The sequence below is a fragment of the Protomyctophum bolini genome (assembly GCF_963924005.1).
Source record: "Protomyctophum bolini genome assembly, chromosome: 4".
Lineage (NCBI taxonomy): Eukaryota > Metazoa > Chordata > Actinopteri > Myctophiformes > Myctophidae > Protomyctophum > Protomyctophum bolini.
In genome coordinates this window covers 26,356,786-26,371,785 of record NC_137865.1, presented here as the reverse complement: position 1 = coordinate 26,371,785, position 15,000 = coordinate 26,356,786, and the positions used below count along the sequence as shown (strand labels likewise).

The 15,000-nt window shown below is 44.8% G+C and overlaps 1 protein-coding gene across 1 annotated transcript in view; it reads right to left on the bottom strand.

Annotated features, from left to right (window-relative positions):
• Positions 1 to 15,000, bottom strand: part of wwox (WW domain containing oxidoreductase) — a 194,221-nt gene that overhangs the window by 123,905 nt on the left and 55,316 nt on the right. Inside the window, exons 7-8 of the mRNA XM_080761067.1 lie at positions 11,801 to 11,986; positions 4,729 to 4,993 (exon numbers count right to left, since the gene is read on the bottom strand). Coding sequence (XP_080617193.1) covers positions 4,729 to 4,993; positions 11,801 to 11,986 — 451 coding nt within the window. The remainder of the gene's footprint in view (positions 1 to 4,728; positions 4,994 to 11,800; positions 11,987 to 15,000) is intronic.

The following is a 15,000-nucleotide window of genomic DNA, read 5'->3' as shown; positions in this document are numbered from 1 at the left end:
GTGCACGCACAGTTGTGCACGCACACGCCGCACACACACACACACACACACATACATGACCATACAATGCAGATAATCACAACACTAATCAGACAGGGGGAAAAGTCTGGCTCTGAAGGCGCTGAACTACAGAAGGGGGGTCCATCTCCACATCTCTGATAAGTAGATGAAGGCGCGGGGAGGAGAACATGATGTTAGTAAAGAGATAGTCTGCTTGATTAAAATGTCATGGCTCTTTATAGATGCCTTTTCTCAACTCAGCAAAATGGAATCTGCTCTGTGCATCAATGGGAGAGTGGGCTGTGCTCCATGCTAATAGATAAAGTTTCTTCTTCCCACAACTATACACAAAAGAGAAGGGAGTCAAAATACACTGAGGGCTATATCTCTTGTACCACCCCTTACCCCTTATCCCTAAACTTATTTGAAATGGTTTACTATTTTATAAAACCTTCAATTAGCCGATCTACAAGCTCACAACGTGTCGATGTAGATCGGCTAGTTTAACTATATATGTTTTTCAAAATAGTAAAAAATGGCAAATAAGTTAAGGGGGATAAGGTGGGATAGGTACGATTAATACATCATCAAAATAACATTAAATAAGTTAAGGGGGATAAGGTGGGATAGGTACGATTAGACGATAAGTTAAGGGGGATAAGGTGGGATAGGTACGATTAATACATCATCATAAGTTAAGGGGGATAAGGTGGGATAGGTACGGTTAATACATCATCATAAGTTAAGGGGGATAAGGTGGGATAGGTACGATTAATACATCATCAAAATAACATTCATTGAAGTGCGAGCAGATGGCATGAATATGACAAGATCATATTATGGACGGCTTCGAAAATGATTTCTACAACTTCCAAAATAAAAGTTTAGAAGAACAATATCTAACTCCGGGTACTTCAATTGTGAAGGAGTGTGTTGACCTACGCAGGCCTAGTGCATGCAATGGCGAAGGCCTACCACTGTTTATCACCACACCTGCGCACCTATAAATCAAAGCTTTGCTTTAAATGAGCGGCTGGTTATTTGCATGGGATGCATTAGAAGACGCACAGGGGGGGGTGGGTGAGAGAGGTGGGGGGTCTCGGTGATTGTTTTTTTGGAGTCGACATTCTGCTTATGTTTGCATCCCAGAACAATCTCCGCGGATCCCGCAAGCGTGCACAAGCAATTAAAACGATACCATCTTCATAACCCCGCAACCAATAACTGAAATAATATCACTGTTTTATTAAAGCCCTTAATGTGGGGGCAGAAGCAGAGAGAGGAGCAGAGGGAATCTAAAGAGGGTAACGTTAGACTTTCAGGGGGGCCCTTATCAACCTCCCATTTAAATAAGAGCAAACGCTCAGCTTAAGGGTGTGCCGCTGCATGTGTGTGTGTGTGTGTGTGTGTGTGTGGATGTTATCAGACATAAGGGTTAGCTAATAGCTGTGTCAGCATGCTAAGAATTTAATTACTAGCTCTACCTTTGTCCTTTGTAATATTTACTAACATCCACACTACTTTTAATGAACCACGTGTAAAAAGACATTGCCACATTCAGGAGGAGCGGCCACTACTTCCATTTGTCTCCACAACACCACAACCAGCCGTCCTAGTGCAGAGTCAGACACCATTCAAAATGCACGGCCATCAACCACTCTAGGGTAAACAAAATAATTGCATTCTCTAATCTGGGCATGTGATGATAGGTGAAATTTCTGCAAAAATAAGCGAACATTCGGCGAAAATATATGCGAACATTATAGCAAAGAATCTGCGAAACATTGTTGCTATTTTCAGCGTTGTTGGTACATCATTCTGGCACATATTGGATCAACTTGAAATAACATTGATTGTAATTGAATTGGAAGGCTATATGAAAAACAGAACTGTCTGTATAATAGGTGTGGGGGGGGGGGGGGGGGGGGAGGGAAAAAAAATAAGAAAAAATAAAGAAAGCTAGCGATGCCAGGGAATGGCGACGGGAAAGAGGAACAGACAAATTGAGGAAATGTTCAGCGTGGCATTTTTGTGAAAGTGCGCTGAGGAGTGGTTCATCTAATCTCTCATCCCCGTGTCGGCGGGAGCAGAGACAAATGACGGCTCGAGGCCTTGTGTCTGTCAAACATGATGGATCAGAACAACCCTCCACTAAAAAACTCCAGCATACTGCCGCTCAACACGTCACGTTCTCCCTTCAGTGCAAACACTAAATTGATAAAGTATGAAGAGTGGCTAATGGAAAGATGTAATAGTCAAACTAAAGCATATATTAGGGGGCTGTGGAGCCTAAAGGGTAGAAATGGTGCCAGCCATTGAAAAGTCTCGCGGAGCAGAGGACGCAATATAGAGGCGGATAAATCACAGTGTTGGGTTTTATAGTTCATAACCGAAGTGTGCGAGGACGTTAACCCCGCGGGCACATGACTGTCGTACATGCACTCACATGCACGCACATGCATACACTTTTCGTTCTCATATGGAACGGTGTGCATGCACTCTCGTGCTGTACTGTGTGTATACGTGCGTGCACGCCGTGCTCGCATACACACGCATGTCTTTACATTTGTCTTTACACTAAACTGTCGAGGTGATTTCCATCTTAAGGATAAGCGACTTAAGGATAAAAGAGTGAGCCTCAACGGTACCGTAAGTTGATCTTAAACACTGATCCTTAAAGCTGCAATCCAGAACTTATTTGAATGAATAAAACATTATTTTAACCAATCTGTATGGTATGTTAATACAACATAACATCTGGAGTGGTTCCATTGAGAAGTAGGACACCAGGGTACCGCCTGCATGCGCCTGGAGCCCAGAAGTGCAATATTGCCCCTGGCCAAGCATAGATTTCCTCTTGGCTGACAAAAAAGGTCTCTCACATGGTATAGAACAAGGTGGAATCCGAGGTAGGACAGAAAAATTACCGATTGCAGCTTTAAACAGATGAAATAATGCCAGTTTATAAGTTACAAAGTATGTGTTAAGGTTATAAATAAACCCAGGACATGGCAAATGCTGTTCATAAAGACAAAGGTACTGTATGAAGGAGGTGGTGCACCACCAAGACAAACTCTTCTTTTTCATAAAGACAAAGGCAACATCATATCAAGTTTGATCACAACTCAGTAGTCTATGCAGATGTCAGAATGATGTCAGAACAAGACAGCTCCATATGGAGATCAGGTCCAGAGCCCGGGCAGAGGCCTTTATGTGGCAGTTCTGGACAACCGGGGTTCCGACTGACTCCATACCGTTCCACACCCGCATGTGTCCAATGTAAAGTCTGTGGGGCGAACGGTTCTTATGCATGCATTACAGACGTACACACAGACAGACAGAGACATGTGGTGTATTTATAGTTAGATAGAACCATTTTAGGTACCATTTTATAAACAATTTCAAACGCAAATGCACAGGATGGTCCTATCGTCTGCAACACAACTGCTCCTCATTATCTGCCAAATGCCTGGCTACCTTATGTCCGATCAAGAAGACGACAATACTGTTCTGGTGAATTGAATCTCAACATTGCCCACGTAGCACTGCCATGACAGCAACACACAGCAGCACACATCCCTCCAGCTGAACATCTGGGCATGTGTCTCTGGCTGCGGAGTGAAGGAAACATGCAAAAGCAGTAACGATACCCTGCCTGGGACTGTACTGTACTGTACTGTACTGTATGTCCCCTGGCCTTGAGACAGGCCTGCATAAGGGGACACAGCACAAAGGAGGCTGTGTCACCCGGTAATGTAACTAATATGACCCAGCGATAACGCATCTCCAAAACACAGAGTAATGGATTCTCCCGCCGGAGGGTGAGACTATATATTAAAATAAATCTTTCACAGGAAGCTTGTTGTATGACTAACTTATAGATTGTATATAGCAGAGGGATAAGTGCTGCAGAGACACGAGTTTTGACTGTACATTACTGTAACCTAATAGTGTGCAGGATCTGGAATAACGCCTACCCTTGTCTGGTGAAGCCGAGTGGAGGAACGGCCTCTCAGAGTTAAATAAACAGAGACGCGACGCAGCAGGAAGGGGAAAGCAGACCTCTATCTCTCTATCTGTGAAGCCCAGGGATCTCTCTCGCTGAGCCCTTCTGCGCTCTGCACATCCTCCCCTGGCTCTCCTGGTCCCCGGTGTCGCCTCGCTCTCCTGACCGCGCGTTTGTCTCGTGCCAAGACAAACACGCACTACTAGGCTGAGGAAGGTTGGCTCGTCATGCTCAGACACTCTGATGGCAATGCAGCGCGGTGACTTCTTTGACGGTTCAGAATAATACCGCGCTGTCTGCAGAAATATGGTGGCAAAAAGCCACTAAATGGCAGTAATCCAAGTCCTTAAAAATGGCAGTAAGTGAATCATTCTGTTAGCTGCCGGGGTCATTAACATGTACTCTGTGACATTAAGGAATCGACTGGCGCGGAAGATGTTATATAGGGCTGGGCAATATATCGATATTATAACGATATCGTGATATGAGACAGGATATCATTTTTTGGATTTTAGAAGATTGTTTTAATCATGCAAGCCTCGTTTTATAAATGGATTATCTTCACAATATCCATATTGAGGTATTTGGTCAGAAATACAGTGACATTTGATTTTGTCCACCCTAGAAGAGATACATGTACAAAGGCTCTGGGTACTGTATCTCCTTTACCCAGGATGTGTGTTTGTGGGGTGGGGGGTTGGGGGGTTGTGGTGGGGTCCTACCATAGACTTGGAGAAGGGCCTGGCCAGTGAGAAGAGCACGCTCATCAGCCACCAGCTGCGGTGGATGGAGGTGTACATCATGTTCCCAGGATGCACTGCGTTGGAGACCACGCCGTAGGGCGAGAGGCGCCGGTGGAGCTCGTTGCTGAAGAGGACGTTGCAGAGCTTGGAGCGGTTGTAGGCCAGCATGGACCAGTAGTCCTTCTGGGCGGGGGACAGCGAGGACAGGTCCACCCCGCCACACGAGTCCAACAGGTCAGTGAACCTGGACGGGACACACAATGATCCACAGTGGGTTCTCAACCGGTGGTAAGTTGGTAAACCAGATGGACCATTATTAGATCTTTAACTCTTGAGAGCGTAAAATGAAACCAAATGGACCCATATGGGTCCACTCTCAAGAGTTAAATTATTGCTGTTTGCAAGACGTCTACACAATTAGAGAATGTAAAATAATTGTTGTTTTGATCAACGTTTCAATACAGCATGGAATTGTGGACAAAATAAAATCTCTCGGGTCTGAGAGACTAAATCTCATCAAATGTTGGCCTGTGGCTGAAATGCCAAATAAATAATGGGCCTTGAAATGCAGTGCAGAGCAGTGTTTTCCCAAACAAGAATTAAATAAATGTTTCAAAAGAACTTGATATAATGTAAGAAAAAAAATAAGAAAAAGAATCCTTTAAGAGTAGTCCAGTGTAAATAGACGATCTACAAGCTCACAACGTGTCGCGATGTGGCACATTGCGAGCTTGTAGATCTACTAATTTCACTAGTTTGGGTCCCCGGGAGACTGGGACCCAAACTAGTGTGCGTGTGAGTGTGTGTGGCTGTTGTGTTGTGTTGTGTTGTGTTGTAACAGCAGATGCGCGGCTGCGGCTGCATACAAATCAAAGACGTGACATGATGTTCTTTAATTGCCTGCGACAGAGCTGTTAAACTCCAGATGTTTGACAAGGCCCCTTAAACATTACACCGCTCTTTGTGTTATTATGCACTCACAAAATAACACAGCAACGCGCACGCCACTTCCTGTGTCTGCGTGCGTGCGGGCGGGCGTGTGAGTGAAGGAAGAGGAGAGACAGAGTGAGTGAGAGGGGAATGAGAGAGAGAGAGAGAGAGAGAGAGAGAGAGAGAGAGAGAGAGAAACCACCAGAACACATTCTACACATTAATCCAGTCATTAGAAAACAACCAATCAAAATGTCACCTGGCTTCCTTGTTGTGATTTTACAAGCGAGCTGCTTCTTGTTTACTGTCGCCTCTCGCTACATCCTTGCTTGGCTAAATTACAACATCTGCAGGCTTTTCATTTCATGTGCTGGAACTTCAGAACTGCTTTAGCAAGTAGGGGGTTGATAAATCAACTGCCTGAATGCCAAATGTACGTACAGTGTTGTTGTTTATTGTGTGTGTGTGTGTGTGTGTGTGTGTGTGTGTGTGTGTGTGTGTGTGTGCGAGCGCGTGTGTGTGTGTGGGGGGGGGGGGGGGGGGGGCTCTCTGAGTTGGTTAACGACTTTCAACTAGGCGTCCCAATTTGCGGCATGTCAGTATAGGCAAGATTGGAAAATGTTTTAAAGCAAATTAGAATAGATTAAAACGTGAAAATAGCTGATCTAAAACCGCCAACTGTGTCGCATCGCTACCCAATGAGAGGTTGTACATCAGGTAGTCTAGCCGCCAGTCTATCAGACTGTTGAACAAGCGCTATACCCTGCCTGTCGCCAGGCTGTTCTGATGGCACAGGTCGCCATATATGTTTGCACCCCCACTGATGCTGCTCTGGCAGGGTCAAATTTGGAGTCATACGTCATAGATTATAGATGACCCAATTACCCGAGTTATGTTTTCATTGTTTCATCCGCATTTTTAATACATTTTAAGTCATACAGGCTTTCCATTGGACAGAGTGGTCTGTCACTCTGGCATGCAAAGGATTATGGGAAATTGAGGCCAATGCATTACAATGGCAGCAGTGCTGCGGCACGGGCGATTTTCATGACAAGCAACTCGGCGGTCGGCACATTGGCTCTTCAAAGGTTAGTGAAAACACGGCAGGGAGATCTGGAACACGATTGTTTAATCACGGCATTAAAACTGTTAACATTGTTTAGAGAGCACTTTATTACTATTTAATACTTTATTACGTCATATGGTACAGCCAAGTCTATGAACTTTTAATGTTTCTTTACAGCAACATTACCAGGCGCCCCTCACTTCACACAAGTGTGATTTTAACGTGGAAAGGAAGTTGACTTCACCTACAGATTGGACTGATGATCTTATACCTTAAAACCGTCTTCGGCATCAGTCATAAGACGGCACGAGATGAATGGCAAAACTTCACAGGAAAATACACGTTGGTCGATGAAGACCCCCCCCCCTTTTCTCTCCATAACAGCAGGGAGTGGTGGTACACAGATCAATCAGAGGTGATTTGGTAAAGGATATCATCTCCTCTGGTGTGTATGTGTGTGTGTGTGTGTGTGTGTGTGTGTGTGTGTGTGTGTGTGTGTGTGGCCTGGTGCTGTAGGAGAGGAGAGTGCATGGTGGTGAACCTTTACAGGGCCAATTCCACAGTAAGCCCTGTGTGGGGAACTGATAAAATGTCCAGCCATTACACCCTGTCTGTCCATCTCTCTCTGTCCCCTGTAGGTCAGTGGCTTTACCAACGGGACAAGCAGCTTAGGGGAAATAATATGCCGGCAGGTCAGAGGTCAGCCGCTGCTTTGTGAGGGGAGGCTAAGTGAAAAAAAAGGGAAAAAAGGGGGGGAAATTGGGAAAGAGAACGAAGATGACGCACAAACAAAAAAGGGAGTGAGTTCAACGGATGTAATATAGGTCTGGAATGAGGTGGACAGAATGGAAGATGTGATGCCAGATATATTGTCTATTTAAGAAAAAAATATATATCCCACCTCCCTCTATTCTGTGTCGGTGTGTAACCGACTCCCTCTGGTCCTGCCTAAGCCCGTCTTTGAGGGGTTTAGGGCCGCTATAGTGATTATAGGGAAGAGAAGGGAGAATGGAGGATGGGGAGAGGGTGACCGGGGAAGAAGGAAAGGAAGAATGGAGGATGGGGAGAGAGGGTGACCGGGGAAGAAGGAAAGGAAAACGTGAGGTAGAAAGTAGGGAGCAGGAAGAGCTAAGTGGTCCAAGCTCTGAATTTGGATCTACGGCCATGACATCATCAGGTGCAGGTGATACCAACAGGCTCAATAGTCAGGGTGCACACAAGCGGTGCGCCAGTGCGCATGAGTCGTCAAAGCGCTTGGTGCGTGGTAGATCAAAGGCATGGAGGTGCATTTGCGCACCAACAGCTGAGAGACAGGGATTTAGAGAATGCTGACAGGCACTCAAAAGGAACTCAAATTAGATGTTAACGTCCTGTAAGTAGACTTAGAAATAAAACTAGTGTTGACTAATCATTACAAATGGCTCTTATTTTGATGAGGAAGTCAGAGGACAGGAAGTGCGTTTCAGCTGTCAAAGTGCTAGTCGCTAAACCACGTTAGCGACCATATTTATAATATGAAAACTATCTGTCACTTAAACAATGTAGGTTACACACGCTGGAATTAAACATGGAACCTGCAGGCAGCATTATGTGAGTAATTCATTGTATACTGTATGTGTTGGACGTGTGTGGTTGTGCTAATGATACATGGACAGCTGCTGCCAGTGGGATCTGTGACTACTGTAGGTGTAATAGTGTAGCGTTGCATCTGTCCGTGAGAAAGCAGCATAAGTTCTGGCAGGATACGAACGTCCGTATTTTATCATGATGATGTACAATGATAAGAGCGCCTCTCACTTCAATATTGTTTATGTCCCTCAGACGTATTTCTAATGGCTTGAGCCTAAATCATCACTCTGATATAACCAGTTCAAGTCATTTCTGTCTGGCTTCTAAAATACTTTTAGCTGCAGTACCACAATGTCCTGATGTAGTGGGGGCACTGTGTATGCAAATTATTTCATAATACTTACTGGTGATAGATAATGCTAGGCCCCAAAACACCAAAAGTTGAATTTAATTAATGCTTTGTAAAAGTAGTGGGTGGAATTTTTTGCTTGTTTTCTTGCAACCATTACTCTTATGCACCTGAAACTTATTCTGAATATTTCCAGTGCCTAAAATTACTTTGAAATCAACCAGACAGTAATTGATATTCAAAATAGAGTGTTGATATTTAATTAGCTTTTTTTGTATTGATTGAAAACATTAATGGGATATTAGAGACCGTCTAGGATAGAGAAGGTCTCTGGTTTAGCTCCTCCAAGCTTATCTTCCAGCTGCTCCCTTGTGCGCTCAGTCTGAGCTAGTCACTGCTGGGTCAATGCAGAATAGTAATTAACCCTCAGGAATCACTACAAATCCTCATTTGTATGGTAATAAGAAAATCATGTTAAAACTTCTTTAATAAAAGGTTATTTGCTTCCGAGGTGAGTCCGTTTGCATCATCATACCAGTGTACAATGCACAGAAAATGTGAGACAAAATGCCTAATTTCATTCCAGATCACAAATCAGTGAGCAATATTGATAATCAGTGAATTTCCCACCTCAAACATTCGCTGTAAAAAATCCCACAGGGAACTCAAGTTATTGTGCCTTTATTTATTTTTTGGTATTGAGACAGCCAGCAATGGGTCAACACTCCCAAAACAATTTAGTCTCTGTGACACATCTAGGGGCCAAAATCTGCATTCAAAGATTTTCCTAGAAGCTTTGTCATCGGTTGATTTGCCTATCTACTTCCTGATTGGTTAGTCATTTCGACCAGTTTTTATTTTATTTTACCAATGACAAAGCTTCTAGGAACATCTTTGAATTCAGATTGCGGCCCCTAGATGTGTCACATAGACTACATATTTGGGGAGCGTTTCACTTATTGCTGGCTGTCTGAATACCAAAAAAAAGGTCAAATTCTGACATATTGCTTATAGCTACTTTAAGGCCATCATTCATAATGCCATGTTAATTACTTCTAGCCGAGATGTATGCAAAGTATCTGTATTGCATGGTGAACAGTAAAAGCAGCTATTGTTCACCTTGCAATTTCTAACAAATCAAATAAATACACTACAGCCTATACATAATCTATGGAATAGGACATAACGGTATAGACAAAATGGGCACCGGCTTAGAAATAATAAACGTCTTTTTACTGCGGGCGCGAGGAGCGAGAAAACATGCATCGCGTTAGCTTAATTGTACGGTGGCCAAGCCAGAAACATGCAACTATAAGCTTCGTTCTTCAGCGAGCGAATCATCAATCAATCATACATACATTGTCAATACTGGCCTTCAAGTTTCTTCTAACGCCCCTCCCCCCCCGGCCACATTTCTGCTCGGCTCTCATGTGTCCAACGATGGTACACTACGAGTCCCACAAGTGCTGTGACCGCTGTGTGGATACGAGCCTCGCCATGCCCGACCCCAATGCTCCTGTTCTCTCATGCATGGCAGCCTGTAGAACATAACTCAACGGAGGGCCCTTGTAATATCGCCCGGCCGGTTTGATCTGCTAGAATAACTCTGCCTATGTCGTCACGTCCCCTCCCCCCCCCACACACACACACACACCGTCTCAGATCACTCTGCTCGGCTACAAATCAATCACTCCAATCGGCTGTCTGGCTGTCTGAAGCCGGGATCAATGTCTTCCGTGCACACCCTCTCTCCACATCTCATGCACATGACCCACCACGGCCCAGGGGCTGGGGAGTGCAGACCCACATTGTGCCTGTCTGCCTGTATGACAAGCAAAAACCCAGCCAGCATAAGGGTACTGCGTAAGAGACAGCTCATCGAGAGAGATATCGCAGAACACGAATGAAGGAGGGGGACGGGTGGCCGGTTCTTTGGGGGGAGGTGGCCAGAGAGAAAAGAGCCGATAGTTGATTTTATTTTGTATTTCTTTTTTCGTTGATAAGTCCATCCATCATGTGGATGATAGGTTTTAATGCACGCTGACAGCTTATGGTAGGAAATGAGTTTTCGGTGAGTGAGGCTGTCATGTTTGACAACACGCAGTAAGTCTGATCTATCAGTCCGAAAACTAGCAAACGTAGCTCCTGTCACTGCATGACTGGAGCTGTATGGTTACACTACAAAAAAAAACGAAGTTAGGGCAGTTTCTGGAGTAGCAGTAGGACTGTGATTCCGATTCATAAATGACCGAAGGTTGGGGGAACACAGGTTAAACCAGAATAAAGTAGGTGGGGAGTGGCCTGGTGGGTATCATCTGGTAACATGCAGGAGTCTGTCCCCGTTACACTGCCCCCTGGGAGATGGACGCCACACCTACCATCGGCTCCCAGTACTTCCCGCACAACTTGCCGCACCCAAGACGTGCTACTCATACGCTGAGTTCTTTACTGGAGAATTTCCAATTTTCTGTACTTTCACTTCCACTCCACTATACATCACAGAGGCAAATATTGTACTTTTACTCCACTACAATTGTTTTAAAACTATAGTTACTAGTTACTTTGTAGATCTTGACCACACTATATGCATTTCGTCCATTTGGAAATAGCCGATCTACAGTACAAGCTCACCGTTCATCGTGATGCGACACATACTGTACATTTTAAAACATAATGAGTACTTTTATCTGTATTATGTATTAGAGCAGTGTTTTCCAACCTGTAGTCTGGGGACCACCAGTGGTCCTTGAGGGGGTTCCAGGTGGTCCCCAGCTAAATGATGGAACGTTGGTAACCAAATGGGCCCTTATAGATCTTTAACTCTTGAGAGTGTACAATGAAACCAAATGGACACTTACGTACTGGTCGATTTGGTTTTATTTGACGCTCTCGAGAGTTCAATTATTGTAAAACATCTGCATTAGCCTACGTAATTTACAAGAAGTCGACACAATTAGAGAATGTAGAAGAATTGTTATTTGGATCAATGTTTATCATAACTAAATAATCTTTAGTTTTGAGTCTGCGAGGCTAAATCTCATCAAATATTGGTCCTTAATTGGCTCAAATGCCAAATGAATAATGGGCCTTTAAAAGGTTGAAAACCACTGAGTGTATTAGGAGTACAGTATCTGTACCTGTGGGACTCTGAAGACACCACCACCACGCGGGCGGGGGTGGAGCGGCGAAGGACGTCCTGCAGGCACCTGACCAGCAGGAAGTGTCCCAGGTGACAGATCTGGAAGGTGGACTCCAGGTTGTCCTCCGTCAGACGCCAGGGCTGAGTGCACACGGCTGCGTTACACACCAGGATGTGTAGGGGCCTACAGGGAGAGAGACACAGAGGATCAAACAAGTCATTGATTGATTGATTGATTGTGGACACATTTTCCACAATTTGGAGCTAACCTGTTCTGACATTCCATATGTTGATCTGATCTCATCAAACCCTGGCCTGTACACTCAAGACACGCTCCATATATGGCCAGTACATAATTCATTCCATATGTTGATCTGACCCCCCATGTCAAAGCGCCAGTGCTCGCCCAGCAGTCTGCCGTCACCCAGGCGGATGCGTGCACAAGACCTTCTCACCCTCAGGGCGTCTTACTGGTAGGTAGTATTCATGTTTTAGTATTTTTCTAAAAAGGTTTTGGATTCACTTCAAGGATATGGCTCGGTTTTAAACCCTTTTGGTAATTTCAAAAGAAGTCGAACTTTTCCGGCTTGCTATAACCAAACAAGGACTAAATCCCACTACCAGAATCAGAGAGGCAACATTGCTGCGTGCATCAGCTCATCACAGGCAGACCAGCACTCCACCTGCCTCCACATTTGCCACAGACTCTTCATCACTTCTCTGTGATCTAGGCTTATTATCCTGACCTCAATGTCTTCACAAAGTTAATATAAAACGCATTATTCAGGCACATTTCAGCAGACCATTAGGCCTACTCTATACAACGTCATCAAACAGTGATGCACACCTATGGTAGCATCATTCTACAGGCCGCAGGTTTCAGCATTACACTTTTTTCCCCCTAGTTGTTTTATACTTGAAACTTGATGTGGAATGAATTTAATTGAATTGTGACTATTATACCCCTAACCCCAACCTCTGGTACTGTATGGTATGGTATGGTATCCCCCCCCCCCCTTCCATAATCCATATGACCATTTTAGACTAAACAAGGGAGGATGATGACCAGACAATGAAGGTAACCGACTGCAGATACTGAACACAGCCGGGCAGAGGCCAAGAGAAACGACACACTGAATGTCCTTAACAACCCTGTTTTCCACTCAGAAGGGGAGGTGGTGGTGAGGGGAGGCTGATGAGATAAAGACTCCCACAATAGTGAAATACATAAGTACTAGACGCATAACACTGATATCTGTGGTAACTGACGTCGTTCAGAGGCTATAAGACATATGTTTAACACACAGGCAGACGGCACTACCGTTTTCATGGCCAACATCTTACGAGGGTGTTCGCTGCCATCGTGCCGGTGAGCAGAGAATGCAGGGATTGGTCAGGGCAGCGAGATAGAGAAAAAGAAAGAGAGAGAGAAGAGAGAGAGAGAGAGAGAAGAGAGAGAGAGAGAGAGAGAAGAGAGAGAGAGAGAGGGGTCCTTGTCGGTGACAGCGCCGCTCCAGCGAGCTCAAACCACGGTAACACAGGCGAAGAATCCAAACACACCCCACCAATTTTTAATTTCTTCCATTAGAATTAATTATGAGGCCGAAGGCAATTTGTGTACCCTGTGTTTAAGACTGCCTACTGGATTAATTAAAAACTGGATGCTGGAAAATTAATGTGTGAATTGTTATGCCGTGCTATAATGAGCCATCCCATGCTATTACAGAGGAGTGTACTGTACGATCACCTTCAGGCCTCCTAACACACAGGGTTCATTAAAGAGCACAAAAGCAAGTCGCAAGTCAACTCGCAGAGACTGTGGTAGTGCCTAGCTCAGCACATTATCAATGGAACACACTGTACCAGTCAAATATTCAAATTTACTACCCGCCCACAGCTCAATCCCCCCCCCCAAAAAAAAGAAATATACTACTATGTTAGATAGTACAGCTAGAAGGCTTCTGTGGGGAAAATATGTCCTATTTGACCTGTGACTATACACCTAACGGCAGACAAACTCAACTTGTATAAAAAAAAGAAAGTCATTCAAATAATTATGAAAGAATGTTAACCACTTTGTCCACTTGAATCCAATATACTTAATTGACATGAGTCCCCCAGAGGAAAATAGCTGGTCTCACAAGCTGTGTGTGTGTGTGTGTGTGTGTGTGTGTGTGTGTGTGTGTGTGTGTGTGTGTGTGTGTGTGTGTGTGTGCGTGTGTGTGCGTGCGTGCTTGCGTGCATGTGCGGTCGTGTGCGTGCAGATTTCATGCCCATTGGGACGTTGGGCTCAAGGGGTTAATAAAAGACTAAATGTTTTTTGTCATGTCCTAATAGTGCATGAAGTGCACCAATGTTGCTGTTTAAAAAATAAATAATAATAATAATAATTAAAACTCTCCTCTGGCTCGGTGCCTGACCTGCAGCCTGGAAACCAGTGCATGACTTTGGACCAGTGTGACAGGTGGTGAACTCCACTAGACCCTTGAACTCAAGGTGCTGTTAAAACCTACTTTCCTTGATTTCAACTCTGCAACGTGAAACTCTTCAAAATAAAAATATAAATGAAAATAGATGGAAACACACACAACCAATCTTTTGTGTTAGCCAGCCGGTAATCAGACCCCCCCACACACACACACACAGCAGCAGATGGGCCTCCGGTGAGTCTGCTTGTAATGTAAAAGGCCTGTTAATTCAACTGCCCACCAGTTAGCCCCTCTCTCATAAGCGCAGGGCTAATGAATGTCTTTAATAGGCCCATGGTCGCTCGGCAGCCCCCCAACTCCACATTAGGGGCCTCACACGGGCCGCCACGCGCGGCGTGTAATCTCCGAGTCGGTCAAACGAGGGCGTTAACTACCAAACAGGGAGACATGGGTGTATACGTTTACTTTAAATAAGCCCCTCCAGGTGTGACCCCTGACCCCTGTGATGATGCAGGCCAGCGGGAGGAGATTGCCTGTGTGAGCTCGACTCAACGCATGGTCATTAACACTGCACTTTGTTGTCCACTGGGAAACAGGCACTGGCAGGCTTGGGCAGGCAGGCAGGCACGCGCACACACACAAATACAAATGCAAGTACTGTAGACAGTAGACAGTTAAGGTAGTAGCTCAGCATCAAACTCACTTCTTAGTTCTCCTTTCTTTCGTTCATTCTCTCTCTTTCATTCTCTCTCTCTTTTAAACACACACG